At 35.3% G+C, this 20,704-nt stretch overlaps 1 protein-coding gene across 3 annotated transcripts in view; it reads left to right on the top strand.

Moving 5' to 3' along the window:
- The first annotated feature begins 776 nt into the window (after nt 1-776).
- The window catches only part of LOC129275016 (rho GTPase-activating protein 27-like), a 30,919-nt gene continuing 10,991 nt past the window's right edge, over nt 777-20,704 (top strand). The window contains exons 1-9 of one of the 3 annotated variants that reach the window (XM_054911784.2): nt 777-948; nt 9,954-9,974; nt 12,368-12,397; nt 15,694-15,867; nt 16,515-16,610; nt 17,030-17,119; nt 18,061-18,133; nt 19,310-19,435; nt 19,908-20,087. In XM_054911784.2, coding sequence (XP_054767759.2) covers nt 796-948; nt 9,954-9,974; nt 12,368-12,397; nt 15,694-15,867; nt 16,515-16,610; nt 17,030-17,119; nt 18,061-18,133; nt 19,310-19,435; nt 19,908-20,087 — 943 coding nt within the window. In that variant the 5' untranslated portion in view covers nt 777-795. Of the gene's footprint in view, nt 949-3,684; nt 3,712-9,953; nt 9,975-12,367; nt 12,398-15,693; nt 15,868-16,514; nt 16,611-17,029; nt 17,120-18,060; nt 18,134-19,309; nt 19,436-19,907; nt 20,088-20,704 lie in introns of all 3 variants that reach the window. The other 2 variants (XM_064108701.1, XM_064108702.1) reach the window with 2 other exon arrangements.

The following is a 20,704-nucleotide window of genomic DNA, read 5'->3' as shown; positions in this document are numbered from 1 at the left end:
CACTGTACTCAGATCTATTTCAAACTGTACATATTGTGTAAAGACCAATACTGTTGTATGGGTTTTATGTGAATGTGTGTGTCATGCAGGTATTTATTTCCTCATTGGCACTCAGAATACAATAAAATACAATGAAAACTATATGATGCATACGAATAGTGCATTCCCCTGCTTTTTATAGACTTTTAAAGATTTGTTTAGTTTATTGTTTTTCATTATTGTGTCCATTTTATAATGTATTTACAGTCTGATTCCTGCAATGAGCTAGGGGCATTCTTGCATTGATACCTATCAATATCATTGCCAACATTTATTAAACTGACTAAACCCTTTTATTTCTCTTTTGCGTAATACCTAGTTCCTTCTTTCATGATTCGTGCCATGTTTGAAATGATGATCTTGTGTGATAATCGTAGTGATCATATCATATCAGATTGTATCAGATCAGTTTTGGTATTTAATTCGTACTGATCGCAGAAATAATTGAATTTGTTAAAAAAAATTCTCGCAATTGGTTACGGGAGGCCATTTCGTGGCGTTAAATAACAGATCACAGACAGTGGGAATGATCCATAAGATGTGTATGAGACTGATATACCATATGTTTTCATTTCGTAGGTTGTGTAATCAACTCAAGATGTTGATATCTTGTACTTTTCACTACCAGTAGATGTAAATTTCAAATTTCTAACACCCATTCTCTATTCTACCCCTCCCCTAACCCCACCCCTGCCCCACCCCTCTTGACTATATTAACACACATCCTTCTAGGTGGCCTCGTCTCCTCGTCATCGAATGGTATCGGATGGAGGGGGTCGAGGAGAAGACCCGAAGGTTCCAATTCAACAGCTCCGAACGGGGAAAATATCACAAGGGCGCCCTCATTCTTTTCACCCTCACTTACGGTCTTCCAGCCCGAGCCTCCCTTCCGAGAGCCGCTTATTTGACGTAAGCTTTGAATCCGTCGTCCTTGTGTGTTTGTCTGTCTGTCCTGTTTTTGTCTCACGCTCTCACCCGCTTTTGTCTTCTTGTCTCATGTATCGTCCAGGAAGTGGCGTGCTTGTTGCTTTATCCGTTTGTTTCTTGGTGTTCCTTTCTTTTCCTGTGTCTAAAACCTGGAAATATTGCTTCATTTCTGTCTTGATATCGGCTGTGTCTCTTCATGAAAATTATTAAACATATTGAAATTAATATTAACTTTGCTTCTTTCTGGAACAGTGAGCTCTCCTTCTTTTAAAGCCTATCTTCAAAACTCATTCACTTGTATCACATCATCACAGGCAAAAAAATATATATACATTTTCGGGGGCTACTTTTTACAATCTACTGCCTTAAGCTGCAACATTGGATAAACTTTAACATTGCTCTTTTGAGCATTTCGGGGGTGAGCCCCTATGTATTTTTTCTCTGCATCATCAAAAAATAAAAATGCACATATCATTATGAAGTGAAAATGCAAGAGAGAAATATGCAGTTACGTGTAAATGGTAATTGTAATGATAATCCAGTTTAAAGCCAGTTGATAGTTGATACATGCATGTACACCCACACATATGTACGGTAATATAGTACCGGTAGGTGCTTACATACTTTCTATTTAAGTGCTTGTAGATAACAATCTTTAATACTCCAGTCTTTATTGTGCTGGCCTCATGTTTACCTTTTAAATGAATACCATACCATATATGGTTATACTAGAATTTATGAACCCACTTGATATCAATGCACTGCTTGATATGGCAAGAGTTTCTTCCGTCAGGAAATTCAGCACTTGATGGAAATGTTATGACAAGAACTTTCAAAATATCCGTGGTTGAATTAGACATACATGTACTTCGTTGATTTTTTATTCAGATGATGATAGCATGGAAATTGTTTTTCTTTAACCACGATTGTGGATGTATTTCTCAACCAAAAAAGTGCTTCAAAACTGATAATAAATTGTGTGGCATGAGTACTATTCTATGAATACAGAATTCATTAGTAAATAATGTTAATATTAATCAGGCAATCTACATCTGAGGTAAAATCTTTAATCAATGAAATAATGAAAATTGATATTTGTGAATTGCAAAGAGTCTCACACTTCAAATTTATTTTCAGCTTAATTGAAATTTAGCACTAAACCAAAGCGTTCATTATCATGGCAGTATGCAGTGCTTGAAATTGAATGATATACTCTAATTTACACTTAGCTATTTCCTTGTTGGTTTAATCTCTGTCTATGGAAACAAAAATGCCATGGCACACTATTCACATATAAGAAATAAATAACTGAGACAATGGAATGTGATTGGCCGTTAGCTATGTACATGTAAACCCATTAGGGCCAGGACTCGTAAATACAAAATATTGATCAGAGATGGCAACAATTTTTATAATTAGAATATTATTTGGATCCATTTATTCAAATGAAATTATCAAATTAACTTAAATCTTATGTGCTCTGAAAATATTTGATATGCACCAGAATAATGCATTTCACTTCAGTGGGAATTATAATTGGAGCATGAAAGTACATCATCATATATATTCTCATTAATAATGTGTAATCAAATTGCATAATGTCTCTAAAGCCATAAAAGTTTCATTAATGATATTTCAGATAATGAAATGCTGATTAATTATGAATTCCATTGATGGTTGAAAAAACAACTTCATTCTGCACCCCACGATGGCTTGCTTTGTAAAACACTGTACTTATCATCTTGTATTGAATGGAAAAAAGTAATGTTTGAAAAATCATTATAGTTTATTTTTATTCACATTATTTCACATATATTCTACTCGTGACATTTCCCAAGGTCTTGGTTATCAGCTTCTGCTGATCAAATTGTCATTTTTTGTTATTTGCTTGCCTTGAAATAAGAGAAATAACAAAAGTGATTGGAGTAGAGTATATAAAACTCGAGAAGAGATTACACATTTATTTTGTAATGGCCAACTAAGAGAGTGTCTAACAGTTTTGTCATAGTGAAATGGCTTTTTATCAATGTACAGTATGACCCAACATACTCATGGTCGCACAGCAGTGAAGGGGTGGGGGGCAATTGCCGCACCCCATAAATTTAGAAAACCTATAAATACTGAAAATTTCCTCAAAATTCACTAAAAAGTAAAAGTTTGCATGAAATCCATCAATTTCACATTAGAAAATGCAAATGCACCCCAATGGCAAGCTCCGTCGCTTTGCTGCCAAGCTTTCCCGTTTCTTCAAAAAGTTTTAGGCGTCCTGCCCCACGGGAAATAATATCTGCATACGGCCATGAACATAGTGCATTCAAAACAGAATCACTTCTCATGTTTCCCTTTTTCTAATCATATCAAAATATATCTTGAACATTATCAAAAGTTACTGGAAACATCTATGGTTGATGGTGGAATTTTTCAGGTATTACACATCTAAAAAATGAATCGTATTTCTTTATTGTGTTAAATGACTGTCTTTTCCTTTTTTCATACCGGGTGTTTTAAGCTCGCTTTATTATCATATCTATTCACCCAAAATGTACTTCTGTTTTCCCAATGCTTGTTATATAATGTTCATCTTCTCCTGTTGATGTGTGTTCTGTATGATGGTAATTTCTATGTATTTTTAAATGTTTTGTATGTGTGGAAGTCACTGAATGTTGTAGCATTTGTGCTTCATTTTTGTATTTCTATTTCTTTTAAATGATAATCCAGAATCCATCTCAACCTGTCACTGATCAGGTAAAGTTAGTTTCTTGTATTCCATCACTCACAGTCGGAGCACTTTATTCTTTATTTTTATGAGGCAAAAAACACCCTTTTTCACAACTTTTACACAATGCAGCCCACTAAAAACCCATTGAACACTGCAATTTCTATTCCCACGTTTTACACACTGAGCATGTTTATTTTCTTCATTTTCTACGAAACACTGTCTGTATTTGATTACACTGTAATGAACATTCAGCACCTTCCTATTTTTGGTTTTATTTGTACAAAGAAGTAACTCTTTAACTCTCATTTTAAGCCCCCATCACACTTTATATTCGGAATCAGCAGGAATCAAGCAGAAGTTGGACGAAAAAAATATTTAAAAATCTATGAATTTTTGGGAGGAACTTATGAATTCACCAAACTTGAGTTGAAATTCAGTAAATTGACCAGGTGAATCATCATACACTAGTCAAAATGAATTGCAATGGAGTCAGATTGATAATTCGTGCTACATTCTTGGACATTCTAGGCGCATTCTAAATATTCTGACTGTATTCTGAGTGCATTCGAAATATTTTTGTCATTTCTTTTGACTGTCCCGAAGGTTTTGGTCATGTTCAAAACATTCGAGGGGTATTCTCGAATGGTGTTCGAAGTAGATTTAAATGACCAACTGGTGGTCAAACAATAGTCCTTTCATTCAGGCCAATTCTGCTTGATTCGGAATAAGTGTGATGGGGGCTTTATGAAACACTTTACATGTAGGATAACGATGTTTTTTTTTTTTTTATACTTTAATTACTGTTCTTCTATCATGAACAAAAGAATATTCATTTGCTTTACTCGATATTTCATTTTATCATCGAAATTCACTTTAAGAGCCGGAAAGTTAACATGGACAAAATAATTTTTTGTCATTCGATTTCTTGCATTTTAAAATCTTAACATTTTTCACATGCTCTTAATAGATAGATAGTTTCCTTTTATAGAAGGATCTTCTGTATCTATAGGTTATACTAAATTTTGAAATTCAAACAAGTATCCTACTAATAGTCTGGTATATGCACACTTTTCTATATATTTGATTTGTAAAAAAAATTATAAAACCTTTATTTCATGAATGGTTGACACATCCTGCTTTCCTATGAAATTGTTCAATTGTTAAAGTGAGCAGGAAGTAAAAAAACGATAGCACAATCTATTGTTGATCAAGTGAATGTTTAGTTTGCAGTAAATTTAGAAAGTCGGTCAGCCTCAAATTCCCCCGAAGATCAGAAATAGAAAGTGACAAGAGGGAGCATTTCACGAAGAGTGGTTTTCCCTGACAAATTTGCTCCCAGCCAATCAGTTAATACAAGATCTTCAGTAGCTTATAACATCAGGGCCCCGTCTTACAAAAAGCTACGATTGATCCAATCAATCTTAACTCTGGAAATCCATCAGTGTCATGATTTTTTCTTTAGGAAATTTACACAATTTCCTTTGAAAACAAAGAGAAGCATACTGAATCGTCAAGAGAACAGTTAATGTATGAATATACCTCATATCTAGAAAACATTTTGAAGAAACATGTAATGTAGATGTTGACGTTGTTGGCTTTCCATGGTTGTGATTGATTGGATCAATCTTAACTCTTTGTAAGATGGGGCCCTGTTGGTGAAAATTAAAGTAACTATTCATGAAACACTCCCTCAGATATGTATAGTACTTCATGATATTATTATCCCTCTGCACTCTATACTCCAGAGACACACACAACTAGCACTTCATAGATTAATAAATTATCAATAATGAGACATGTATATTGCATCCAAACACAGTTGTTTTATTAATGAATGACGTGAAAGGGGCACTACATAAAGAATACCTCTCCAAATAAGGCTCTGCCTTCTTTTTGAGCCTCAGATAAATTACACACTTGTTTTGATATATTTTTTCATGTATATGTGATAATGATGATAAACGGGAATTGGATTGTGTATCATAACCGCCCTGAAAACCTATCGTACTGCCATGTGGTACATTGGTTTGCCGAATGTATAGATCTCTCTATTGCCATGTAATAAGTTTTTTTGTATTGTTTTACAATCAATTGTTCATATTAAGATAAACAACATACATACCTAGAAGTTGGGACATGTATACATGTATGGTAGGAGTGTTGAACTACACTATAGCAACTTGACCACGAGGTGGCGCTGTTGTTATCATGCTAGAATTCTTGTTGAAAGTTTCAATGCAATGCTGAGTGGTTGTCGTTAGATGGTGTCCATGACAAACTTGTTTTCTAGGAAGAAGTTGGCATACATGTAGGTGTAAGGTGTTGTTCTCTAGGGAGGCACATACATGTACCCTGGGGAGCCCTCTTGGGAAGGGTTGGAGAGGGAGTTGTCCTGTTTCACCTTTTCAAAGCTCTTTCTTTAGCCCATATTATGAACTCTGGTTTAGCTTGAATCCCAACAGTCAATTTTATTTTTGTACAATAAAGGAGTCTTCCTCATGGACAGATGGGGGGGGGGGGGGGGGTGTTGCCCAACTGAGGGAGTTGTCCAGTTCTGTGCTCATATATTTTGAAGTTTGGTAATTATCCATGCTATTTTTTGAGGAGCCCAATACATGTACGTAAAGCTTTTTGAATGCATGCCTGTTTCATATGCAGTACATGCATCTTTTGGGCTCTATTCTCAGGCTTTAGTGATGAAGGAATGTTTTTTTTTATCATCCACATAAACAACTTTGAATAGTTTCATTATCAAACTTATGAACTGAAATTATGTATGATTTCTGTCATTTTTATCTCACCTATGTAACAATACACGATTATTGAGGCCACATCTTAAGTGTAACCAGAGTTTAGAATATGAGCCTTGAATCTTGATTCTACGCTTAAATGCTTGTACTGAGATTATCCGTACCTTATAGTTTGGTTAAATACACCATGATGGTAACAGCGATATCAGCTTTTGTAAATTTCAATTTCAGGGGCCTCAACTTGATAAAATATTGATTGCCACTTTCGAGGGTCCTTGAAGCCCTACGTCCTTGTAACAGGAAAGACATTATCAGGAAGTACTAGTACTAGCAAATCTTCAATTTCCCCCTTCTAAGTATTTACTGTAATATACATGTATACTTGTATCATTTGAATGCCTACATGTATATGTCTCAAGTTATCTGTGAAAGTAATGATTAGAATTTTATTTATTTTTGTCTAGTAAAAAGCGCATTTCCATATGAATTCAAACCAAGTTTAACTTCATTGATTAGAATTGACAGTTGTATATAATTTCTAATAGCAGTAGTAGTAGAATGCTTCTACATGAAGTATTTGAGGTACATACCTCTTCCTAAATAATTTCTCGAGGTCTTCATGCTTAATAGGTCCCCAGATGTGAATAGGCATATCTAATTGAGCACAGCCATGAAAAAATAATTATATACTGTATGTATTACACTTTAGCTCATACACTGTATCTAACTCAAAATCAGTACTTAATAAATAATGTTTTCATATTCTTGCATTTTCTATACTTCCTCAAATTCTACCAGGAATATTCCTTGATGTATATATGCAAAACTAGCAGTTTCAGAAATGTCAGGAAATAATTTGTCTAGTTTCGTACTGGGATTTGCTATGCATTTTGCATACAACTGCTTCTACAAAGGTGTAGCTACATGTAGTTTCTTCAGAGAACTTTACAGAAATCGGTACATTCATTTCCCGATCAAGCAAATCTGCTTTAATATTGAATTTGAAGATTGAAATAATTCCTTGGAAGCACACCCATGCTTGTATGAGAAGCAACAAGGATTAGTACCCATGCTCTGTGGCAAGTGGCAAAGACTCCCGCTTCCGGACACATTACGTTGGTAGAGGAGCAAGTACTTGATTTAGGCAAAGACATGGAGGAAAGTAGGAAGGAATATGGGAAAACTTTTGTCAACACCACGTGAAGCGGATCCAAAGGGAGGAGACAATAGGAATAAACCTGTCCCAATAGATGTCGAGCAGCACCCAGTGTATGTCAATCTGCAACAGATGGGGTTCGGAAACATGGACAATAACATGGCTACTCGGGAGGGGGTATGGGAAGCATTGGCCAAAGCCACAAATGCTCAACAGCGTAGCGTAAAGAAGCAAGACAGAGGTCCTAGGTGGCGGACCTCCAGTGATTCCAGAGCCAGCAGAGCGGCAAAGATGGCTCGTACTGGCAAGGGGACTCTGTCTAGAAGTTCTATGGTGAGTTTGCATGATAGAAAATTGCTTTCAAAGTTTCCCATTATTGGTATCAAGGTCTTGAGATGAGTCGTGGACCCTCCAGTGATTCAAGTGTCAGCAAAGCAGCAAAGATGAATTGTACTAAGGGAGTCATAAGGGAATCTACTTGGAAGTTCTCTGGTGTGCTTTATACATGACAGGAAATAAAGAATTTCAAGTTTATGGGGAAAAGATATGTCTCAATTTGTATCTGATGAGCTCGTTGTTGCGGAATTAGAAGAATCAAGGTATACAAAGAAGATGATGCCCAGTAAGCATTTCTACAGAGCTACGTATCAACAAAGCCTGAATGCCAGCCTCACTTCATTTGATTGCACATTTAAACCAGACCAGATTCAACACCTGGGTGGAGAGTGGCAAAGTGTAGATTAATGTCTTGCCGAAGGACGCTAGACCATGATGGGATTCAAACACACGACCTGCTGATTCCAAAGCGAAAGTAAGAACCGTTTTATAACAATGACACTTTAACAGGAGCAGTCTTAACAGGAAGAATGAAAGGAGGTATGGCTTTTAATAGAAAAAGATGCAGTCGGTCTGAATGGACAGAGAAGAAAGGAGAAAAAGTAGAAGACTACCGAGAAGTAGAGGGAAAAGGAGACTGAGGAGCAAGAGGAGGCATAAGATCTAACGCTAGCGAGTTGCGATTGATGATGCCTCCCCACATCAGACCAGTCATGTAAGACGTCAGAGGGAGAGGAACTGTAGGAAAACAGAAAGCGAAATAATGATATTGTAGATATGTAGAGCACGTATACCATCCAAAGACGCTCATGGCCCCAGCTTAGCAACAGTTCTCTTATATATATATGCATGCTACAAATATAAACTAATCCCCAAATTGACCTAAAATCCTGAAAATAATGCTATTCAGTAGCTACAAACATTTGCTTGTACATAAACTGTTACATCACTCGTCAGAAATCATGCCTACAATGTAAATCATGATAATAAGGGAGTCATTGCTTTAATCATTTAGATTATACAAACCACCTGCATTATCGACTGCACAGAAATGCAAACTAAAATGAAGATAAAACCAGGAAATATTTTTTGTGTGTTTGTGTGTTCTTAACAATCGAGTCAGTGGCCGTTACAGGTTTGCACCAGTATAGAAGTATAGTTTCTAGTGGTTTTCATCCTTCTCTTTGGTAGAAGCATACATACTAATAAGAACTTAGAAGTGACAATTTTTTCAAAGAGATTTTGATTGATGAGGCGTCTACATGTAATTGCTTCTTTCCCCATTATGCTATTCCATACAGTCCGAACTGAAACCCAAACATCCTCTTGAAAAAAACTTGAAATTAAGAACTTAGAACAAAGACCCTGTTCACATTAACAAGGATTGCAATTTTGTAACTGTGCGTCTGTTGATGATCGGAAAAGGGGGCCTCTCTATTCACAACATCTTTAAAAACTGTGTGGTATTTCATGGAGCCGTTTGCCATTAGTGACATCTGTAATCCATGTATTTGATTGGCTGAGAGCTTATCTGATGGTTAAAATTCTTTGTCAGGGACATTTTGTGAAACTTGTCCTTGGACTAAACAAAATATCATGTAATTAACCTCATAAAATCTAGCATCCCTATTCCAAAGGACTTAGATATTACTATCCCGGCGTTAGCCTGGCAGGTTGCAGTGCTCAAACTTTCACCAATTTATTTTTTTAATTAGATAGTCAAAAGGGGCCTAAGCTTTCGATCCTAGCAGAATTTTCGTCGGAGGCAAAATGACAAACATATAAAGTGGAACAAACATAATATAGACCATAGACATGCAACAGCAACACTAGAAACAAGGAGACAAAAAGGGCATTAGAGAGTTGTGATTTTTTAATTTTCAAATGAATTACATGTAGCTGGTCCAAACAAACATAACATTATTTAGAATAGTTTTTAAGTTCAGGCCAGCCATATTACTTTACCAATATTCATCTGTTTTGTTTTTAATCTGAAATATTTATCTGTTTTATTATTTTCATACAGGATTGGGATTATGAAAAAAAGGTATATTTGCTGTGACCATTATCATGCCCAAGATATATATATACCTCCATGCATGCATTCACTTTAATAAAACCCTAAGAAAAACCCTTGTCATCGTACCCCCTAACTGAAAACTAGGATGGAAGCAAAACCAGGGACCCGTTTCATAAAGGACTTGCAACTGTTGTAACTACCATGGCAACAGGGCTCAGCAGCCAATCAAAATCAAGGTTACCATGGCACTGCAGTTGCCATATTGGCAAAGGTGCAACAGTTGCATGTCCCTTATGAAACGGGCCCAAGGGCCACTTTGCATAAAAGTAAGTAAGTAAATTTGCCATCCACTGGTAACTACCATGGTAACACGACCCAACAGCCAATCAAAATCAAGGATTCCATGGAAGACACTGCTGAATGGCAAAACTATTATATAAGTAACTTTTATGCAACAGGACCCATGCTCATTTGCTTGCAACCAATGTGTAAGAAGAAAGTGCTCATTAGAGTTGGCAGTGATTATTGCAAGAGTATGATTGGAATAGTCCTTTCTTGCATCCTCTTGAAGCCATGAAATGAAATTTGTGACATATCCTTTACAAGTTTGAATCATTTATTTAAAGAAAAAAAAAATCACCTTGTTTTGCTCGGTTCATACTAGTACACTATGAATTTTGTAGATTGAATAAAAGCTTCACCGAAAAGGACTGTGAATACAGACAAATCCAAGAGAAGATTAAAAATCTAAATCGATCTTATTTGGATTTAGCTCTTTACTGGAATCCTTTAAATACAAGGCTATTTCAAAATCTAGAAAGTAAAGAGTGCCAGTATGTGGATTGTGTGGACCATGATACGTTATTTATTCTACAGATACCCCTTGTGTTAGGGTCTAGGGTACTAAACTGGTAACATTTTAATTGAAATACCCAAACCATCCCTTTAACATATTTAAACAAATCAGCATTAACCTCAATTGTTTTTATGTCATTTTGATTGAACACACAAACCACCAACTTAAAACATAAAGGATGGTATTATGATAGCCATTGTTGTGTTTATTATGAAACCTGGTTTACTTTGACTCCACATTTATGGAGTGCCAGTTGTCAACTTGTTCACCAATTAAAAAATTATTCTTATCCCCTTGCAAAAGGTTGTCAATAAATGATTGATTCGTGAAATGCGAAGAATCAGAAAAAACAAAACTATTACAAATTTTAATGGATTAATAATATATTACAATTGTCACAAATAGCGACAAAATATTATGAAGCCCAGCTTTCCATGTAACTGTGGTTTAAAAATCTAGTTTAGACGAGGGTTAAACCTAGGTTTGATTATAAATCAGAATACCGCTCAAAGAGTCTCAGCATTGACCCCAATTGAATTCACGATTCTGCTTCAATGCATGCATATATGATGTGTTTCAGTCTCTAAGTTAATGAAATTTAAGTGTCGACTAGTTCTGATAGTTATGTTACACCTAGTTCCTATTGTTACAATTTATGTCATGATTGAAACCTTGGTCCTCATCATGAAACAATCGTAGTGATCATATCAGATCAGCCGTGGAGATCGTATTGATCATAGAAAAAAATTGAAAGGTTCCAATTTTTTGGTGATCAGCTATGAAAAGCCAATTGTGGCGTTCATAACGGATCGCACGGCAGTGGGAGCAAGGTTTTAGAATCATATCTGCCATGAGCTTCATGTCATCCACAGTTTTTTTTTTAAAGATAATTGTTTGAATTGAGTCATGATAGCTTGCACGAGAAGGACCAAATCACCATCTGTAATATCTTTCATTGATAAAACCTGACTACTAACAAATGATAATGTAATAACATTGTTGTTTCTGTAATTGTTAGATATATTTCTAACCATAATCCATACTGTTCAATTTGCTTAAATAAATTCTTTTGTTATAAAAAAGTGAAAGTCATACCTCTCACGACAATTATACCAGTTTCCAAATACAGTATATTCATTTGAAAGATCATATCATGCACTTTTACAAAGATCTGGTCACTGATGACTTTCATTGAGTGAAATAGACATAACATTTTCATGATTTCATTAAATGAAAAAAAAAATGACAAGTCACCAATCCTCTATAAATTTTTCAATGAAATTCATATAATCCATTGTGTATAATAACCGAATGTAGATGGTGTCTAATAAAACACAGCAAGAACTGTTTGAATATTGTAAAGTTTAAAGGGTGATGCTTTGCGAAAATGAATGAAATGTCATGTGCGTTTTGTGGATTTGCCCATCTCTGTGAACTTTTCATCCTCGATCATTAAAAAACAGCATTTATCAGACATTGATTGATAATAGTTTTCATCTCATTTAATCAATACCATAATGGAACAAATCTAACTATATTTTCTGAACTTTCCTCTCTCTCACAGAAAGAAGAAATTAAGAGAAAATTTAATAATGTAAGTCCCAGAGTTTTAAGATTTTTCATTTGATTGTTTGAGTTCATTTATTCGTTTGTGGTTAAGAAGTATCTTGTTGTGCTGTGTAATGTATGATGAAAGCAAACAAAACATTTGGAGTGGTAAAATGATTTTTGTGCGTTTCTTTGATAAACCCTTAATCAACAACTTTTCTAACAACATGACTCGGTAGCATGAAAAAGCCATATGTGATTTTACAAAACCATGGCAACCTCTGGACAAAAAAGAAAGTTTGCAGCAATGTTGATTTTCTTAAAAATTGTTTCAAAACAGTTTTCTGAAACTACGTGGTTAGAGACAAGTGAAGTGTTCTAAAGCCATTAAAACATAAAAGGACTATTTTCTTGTTCATGAAATAGCAAGAAGTGTTAGTGGTGTTAACATTTTTCAAGAGGGTTTTTTTAAAACCAATCGCCAGTTGTTTATCTTTCAGAGTGGCACGATGGGTTGCAAGTTATGACATTTTCAAAATCAAAATTAAGAAACAAACCAAAAAAGAAAGCCATCAATTTTTAGAATTGTGTACCCAATTGATGAAGTGAATGCAGTGTTTTTAGAATAAAAAAAGTTTTTCCACTGATTGATTTGGGCTCCATAACACAAAGCAAATCAATTACATTGGAGTACACATTTTTATGTATGATTGCATTTAACACAATGAACAATCAATCATCTTTGTATGATCGGTTGTTAAGCTTTGTACTTCATGACCATTTCTTGCAGCTCTATAGAACACATATGAGTTGGGAAGTTTTTGTAATTACCCTGCTGGAAAGAACACAGTGATACACAGTGTGATTACAGTGTGTTCACAATGTGTTACACAGTGTTTACAGTGTGTTCAGTGTTACAGTGTTACACAGTGTGATCACAGTGTGTTCAGTGTCATACAGTGTTTACAGAGTGTTCACAGTGTGATCACAGTGTGTTCAGTGTTACACAGTGTGATCACAGTGTGTTCACAGTGTGTTATACTGTGTGATCACAGTGTGTTCACATAAAATATTATGTGAAAATACTATTCACACTGTTACAATGCTTACATTCAACAGTGTGAAGATATTTTCACACTGTGGACACCTCGACAGTGTGACTGTTCACAGCGTGTTCACATGGTCAACTGGGTGAATATGGGATTCACACTGTTGAAATGCTCAAAGTTAAGAGTGTGAAGATGATGTCACATTGTGTTTCACACTGTGGCACACACTGGGATACTGCATTCTTTCCACTAGGGAATATTGATAATTATTCAAATTCAAATTCACTTTATTTACATCCATTTACTTTATTCACCTCCATAAATGTGACGCATAAAGCAACAAATCCACTCTGTAGAGTACCCAAGGCACATAAAGAGCTAAGAATTAAATTTTTAAAAAGTTTTGAGAAGATTTTGAAAGTACATGTAGTACAGAATTGGTGTGAATGCTAATGTTGATTTTTTCCCATAACCACATTATATCAACTGGTTATAATCATATTGTATTAACCTGTCATCACCATGACATGACAGCCACAAGTTTCCAATCCATTACCAATTAAAATGCATTGCTGTATGAGTTTGAAAGTAATAGAGTGTCACTCGTGAATGTTATTTTTCATTTGTTTCGATATCAATTGATGACAACTTGTATCAGTAATACAGACATTGCACCATCATTTTCACAGTAAACGTCATCCTTACCATCATACATTTTTTTTTTTTTGGGGGGGGGGGTGGGTTATGATCAACATATTGAACCATTGGGATATAGATTGTTCATGATTAATTCACCTTCATAGGAATTAATGTGTATTCAAGTCATATATCTGTCTATTTTACATCTTTATGGAGTATTTCAGCTCTTGCCATCTTATATTCTTCATATTCTATTATACTCGACAATTTGCCGTGGTAATTAACCCTTTTGATACTGACTACCCTGTTGGCAATATATATTATATAACAGATAATCTTCACTATACTCTTTTGATCATTATTCTCTTTTTAACATACTTTCTCCTCTATCCTCTCCTCCCCTACCTAATCATACATGTATGTGTACATTAATCTAATGAATGTTTCCCTTTTATCTTCAATTTAGTTCTTAAACATATATATTGCGTCTAACATTCTGAATGTCATTTACGGTCATATATTCATTTTTATATCCTTTTTTTCTCATCCTTGAACCCATTTCTAACCCCTACCCGTTTTACCACCATTACGGAAGAAATGAAAGCTTTCATGTCTCTTCTGTGTATATGTTTTGTGTTGTTTTCTGTGATATACATAATAGTCTTCCCAAAGGAGTTTTATATAATCTATTATATGACCTCTTTTCAGCCTTTGCTCTTTTGTAATAATGATAATTATGACAATTGTCATTACAACTGCAAGAGAAAACCATTGTACTTGTACTGTACATTATAGTACACAATGCCTTGCCATTTCGATCAATGTTTGGAGTATTTGAAGTATTATTGATTCAAGTCGGTTGTGAAACCATTCTCTCATCAGTGCTCTTGCATCCCACCAAATATACAACCAAATATGATGTGAAACTAAGTACAGTAACATGTGATTACCTACATGTAATTAATTGTTTGAATTTAGTACAAGATATTATTTATGTATATCTAAAGGCTTTTTAAACATCCTTTCTCATTGTAAGTTAATACATTTCAATTTCCCTTTTGCATGATATCATTGTGTACAAAAATGTTATTAAAGAATGTACACCATTTCATTGATTTTACATCATTTGTAAATTTAGCATTATTTTTTTATAATTTAAAGAAAAAAGGATCGATTTGAATCAATAAAGAAATGAGCAAAACCTCTAAAATGTTCCAACGTTCTTATTTTACATCTGATTTCGATGAAATTTTCAGTGTTATGCTTTTTGGATTTTTTTCTTTTTATTCAAATAAACTTTCTGTAGGGGTGGACTTGTCCTTTAAACCAACATCATGAAATCTATAAAGTGGTTCTTATACATACATGTAGTCATTAAATACTATCTTGTTTGACAGTACAATCATCAATTATCCATACATGTATGTGTTTTTTTCTTCTTTTTTACAATTTAGAAGAAATGCCACCCTGTTTTACAATCATTCATTCATGTATGTTTTTTTTAAAAACAAATTACAAGCATTTTTTGCATGCTCCCAGATTAACACATGTACATGTATTCATTTCATAAATGAATAGATATTTGTGTGTGTTTTTTTATAATGTTCGTGCAAAGTGACTTGGCTAATACTCGCATTTTGCTAAATTCTTGCAGAGGATAAGCGTTTACGGCAACCCGAGTCCCTACGATATGGAGGTGAGAGAGAAAGAAGGCATGCTGACGATGATGCTGATGAAAGATAGAGGGCGCCAGAAGAAAAGTCGGCCTGGGTACGCAGTCCTGGCAGGTTCACAACTCAAATACTACAAAGATCACAAGAACTTTGAGGTAATTTTTGTCTCGCCTGCATAGCAGAGGCAAGACTGGGCACCGCTTTCATGTTGGCGGCAGCAAAAATGATTGTTTAGTGCTTTAAAAAAATAATTACAAAGTGACCAGAAACACCATCTAATTTCATCCCATGCACCAACATGTGTTGTATTACTCACTTCAGAAGGTTCAAATGATGATTTTTCAAACCCAGATAGCTTGACAGAATCTGCATGAATTTTTTTTTCTTCCTAGCATTTTTGTATTAATCTTTTTGGACAATCTTAAAAACAACGTATATCAAATTTCACTATAAAAAAAAAATTGACCTTTGTAACACTAGTTTATGCCTATAGGGGTGTTGTGGTCTAGTGGTTATGACTCTCGACTTTCATTCTGAGGGACGTGGGTTTAATTCCCAGCCATGGCGTGTTTTCCTTTAGCAAGAAATATACCCATATTGTGCTGCACTCAATCCAGGTGAGATGAACAAGTACCCGGTAGGAAGAAATTCCTCATATGCCAGTGTACCTGTCGACAGCACGATTTTAGCCAGATTAATAATAATGATAACATTTTTGTAATGTGCTTTTGAGTATAAACATATAGAAATTGCGCAATATAAATGTACAATTATTATCATCAATCTTTCTCATTTATAACAGCGGGATGCAAGCAACCCTGAAGTAAGTCTGAACTTATGGAGAACAGAGGTTGGCTGGACAAGAAGCAGAACGCCAGGAAAGAAACTAATCTTTGAGGTAAGATATCGGATAACATCTATTATTCCAGAAATTTGAACTCTTGCATTATTCCCAATCATCTAATTTGCATAAACAAAGATGTCTGATGGGCCGATAGTTAACTTTTATGACATTATTCTGAAGTTAATTAATCCAAAAGATTATAGGATTGGTTATTTTGAAGGATTATTAAATAAATCCAACAATGAAAAAGGTTTCAGCATTCTGAAGGTATGACAGTTCAAAAATGAAATAACAATCATTAATACGTCCCAAAATAACAAGTGAAAAATAAGAACCTTATTTCATTTTTGAACTATGGAACCTTGGAATAACAAACCTATATCATTTTTGAATTAATGAACCTTACTTCGTTTACAGATTAATCAACTTTCAATTTAATTCCTTCTTGTTCGTGCCATCTTCTCTTCTTATAGTTGTCTACTGATCAAGGTATATACCTAGTGCAAGGTGAAGATGAGACAACAAGCCAGTCGTGGTATGAAGCCATCAAAGGAGCAGTAGCAGTAAGTCAAATAACCTTTCGGCAATTCCATGAAATGATCAACCTTTTTGTTTGTCCGAGCCCCATTTTTCTCAAGTCTTACATCACTTAAAAAACTGACCAAGTCATGGTCCTTTTGGAACATTACAGACTGTCATGAGAACAAGAAATCAGAGACACAAAGTTTCATGAAGGTCCCACATATAGGGGGTCGGATATACATATTTTCTGGAATTGCCCCTTTCTTTATCTTGGACATCATTACCTGGCAAATACTGACTGGCGACAGTTTCATGCTTTTTTTTTTGGGGGGGGGGTGGTTGGTTCACACAGGGATTTTATGACAATTCCTTTAAGGTGGTGGGTTTACATTTCATATTTAATTAATACTTATTTCTACACACTTTTCCCAAGCTTTACAATGATAAACAAAAGGAAAATCAAGCCAAACCCATTACATGTGAATCACAGCTCCGTGTAAAGCAGATATCATCATGATGGCCTTGGTGTGGGAAGGGGGGGGGGGTGGCAGTGGCTCTCTAAATGGTGTTTTGGGCAAGGAAAAAAGTTAAAGGTAAAGTTTAAGTTTAAGGTAAGAGATATTTTCAAATCAATCTTTCTTGCCAAAATTAATTTGTTCTTCATGATTAATGCCTACTTTCATTCATATAACTATTTTCAAGTTCTGTGCAAATCATTTTTCATGAACTTTTCAAAAGTAAGTGGTGCTCATTCAAGTGGAAAGATTTTTTGACAGTTAGAGTCATTTGCTTAAAGAGATACATGTATGTACCAATGTGTAAATGTGGAAAAAGCTTCAGGATATTACAAATATATAATTTTACAGGATTATTTCTGAGTGTAAACTTTTTTATACGCACTGTATAATGTCACCCATTGTGTGTATTGCAAGGAACCAGATTTGACCATTTGGTATGTTTCATTCTTTTTGTGTATGAACAGGGTCGAACAGGGACATTAACCAGTCCTGATGATAATGATGATAACCTTTCACCTCTGACACCCAGTCCTGGCTGTAAGTTCAACAATTGAATTCTTTTATTCATCTTTGATCATTAGTCTATCATAGAGATTTTTATGTATATTCTGTATGTTTATATTGATATTAATGCAATAATTGTGTGATATTACTATTGGTCCTTGGCAGACCATTTTAACTTTGTGTAGGGCTACTTCATATTTGCTTACTGTCCCGATTCGTGGTTAAAGACAATGCCACTTAGCAACTGTGTTTCTTTTTTTGAAAAAAAAAACACCTTTTTTTGCTAATATATGGGAAATTCTGCAATGTCCATATTTTCAGCCTCTATTTTCCACTTTCTACTTTCTTGGGTGTTAGGGTTTACAGGTAGGGTACTTCATAAATAATGAATTAATGATAATCTTTTGTACAATGCCTATTTAGTTGGTTGTACGCAAGCAAATGGGAGGCTGAATGTGCATCATTCGTGATTTTTAGTTAACTTCTGAGACGTACAACAAAAATAGCGAATATTCTTACTTGTGCAATGGCATGACATTTTGTATTTGATGAAAGAAAGAGACACTCTATTCAACTCTGCTACGTCTTGTTGAATAGATCATCTTTCACCTCATGCGAAATCTCGTATCATCGCACTCATGCATATTGGCTATTTTAATATATTAATGAGCTTCATGTCCTGACTTTTATATTTTCATGTAGACCTCTATGATTTATATTTCATTTTGATTCATCATTCTTCATTGCGTTAGGAGTTGATTATTTTTTCTCTGGGAACCTATGATTTTTATTAGGTTCCTTATATTTCACGTCATTCAATTCAATTATTTTGTTAAACAGTGAAAGTAATTATTCTCATTATGTTCTTATTTTTTCAAAATGTATGTATTTCTGTTTCTGTTTATGGTAACTCCCGTAGGAACTTGGCAGGACAGCATTCTGCTGGTAAATGCCAAGCTGTATAACCAATTACCTAGGAAATATTTTACGTCTAGGTTAATCAGTCATAGTGGCTGACGTTACAGACGACAGAAATCAATCTCGGGCCTTTTTATCAAAGTGGCGACAGTGGCAGAGTTGGGATTCGAACTCACAACCTTGCGATTATGAGTCCAATGCTCTAACCACTGGACCACACGACCCTTTTTGGTGGAATGTGAAACAAATGAAAAAAAAAAAAATCAATGTCCTGACTTTTCTATTTTGTAGTGTCCCCACCTAGTAATGATGTCCATGCCATGAAGAAGAACAACAGCAAAATCAGAGGCAAACTCAAGATTTTCTTCAACTCCAGACCCGATAAGGATGACCTGAGACGAAAGGGCATCTTACAAGGTTTGTCAACTTTTCATTTTACTTTGAAGGATCAAGCTGCGGTAACTCCAATGACACTGACCCCAGACTGGTCAAAGCTATGTGGCTGCGTTTATGTGACCTTGTAAGCCAGAATGATGAGTTCAGTCCTGATTCAAAATACAAACATAAATCACTGTAACTGTAGAATGGATGTTTAGTGGACCCTCTCTCCAACGCTGTTTCTCCCTCACTCCAGGCCTATAGCCAGTGTGATCATAGTGCGCAGTTTGACCCAAGAATTATATGGGTTTAATCGCGAAGGATACACAACATCAATTTTCAGTTAATGTGCACGGCTACTGTGCGAAGCCAAAGCAAAGGTTACCACTGGCAGCACGCAGTATGGCATGAACACAGATCGGATCAATCGTAAATCTTTGTAAGACGGGGCTCTGATGAACATTTTCAGTGATCTAACAAAGATATTTTATTTTTTGCCTTTCACCCTCAGAGGAGAATGTCTTTGGGAAGGACATCAGGAAGCTGTGTGAGAAGGAGAGAACACCTGTACCGAACTTTGTCAACCAATGCATCAAGTATATCGACAGGAGAGGACTGGAGTGTGATGGGATATACAGGGTCAGTGGGAACCTGTCTCTCATACAGAAATTAAGATTCCAAGTTGATCAAGGTAAGTAAATCTCTTATTTTCAACCAAGATTTTGTAAAAAACGAGGTATGCTGTCAGTCTGATTTGCTTGTAATGTGGTTGTTTTGTAAAGGTAACTCTCATTACTCATCCTGGAGCAAGGGCTCAAATTCAAGTTTTCATGATTGCGTATGTCTGTCATCTTGTATTTGACCTAAAGATAACCTTATATGGCGAAAAAGATAATAGAAATGGATTCTACACCCCCAAACCCCTGAAAAGAGGTATACCTCGTCATTCTCGGGCAAGGTGTTCAAAAGTTAGGTTTTCAAGAATCGTCTGGCTGCCATTTTGGATTTATGGAAATTAGCAAAATTTCCCAAAGTTGCCATTTGTGCAAGTAAGCTGATTTTGTTCAATGAAGAAAAAAACTTTGTAGGAATGAGCATTTCTAGGTTGGTGTATTGAGCCTATGGGGCTGTCAAATCAAGTATTAAGTAGTAATTACCATGGATGTAGTCAAGGCAGGTCTCAAGGTCACATTTTGCCGACCTTGGCCTGAGTCATGTCTACAAATCGTATGGGAGAAGGTTTTCTCCAGCGGCCTTGTGATTCGAACTTCTGGCCTCGACTAGGTCCCTGGCAACTTCGATGATATC

The sequence above is a fragment of the Lytechinus pictus genome, chromosome 13 (assembly GCF_037042905.1).
Source record: "Lytechinus pictus isolate F3 Inbred chromosome 13, Lp3.0, whole genome shotgun sequence".
Classification (NCBI taxonomy): Eukaryota; Metazoa; Echinodermata; class Echinoidea; order Temnopleuroida; family Toxopneustidae; genus Lytechinus; species Lytechinus pictus.
The sequence above is the reverse complement of the archived record's forward strand: the minus strand, read 5'-3'. Positions and strand labels throughout refer to the sequence as shown.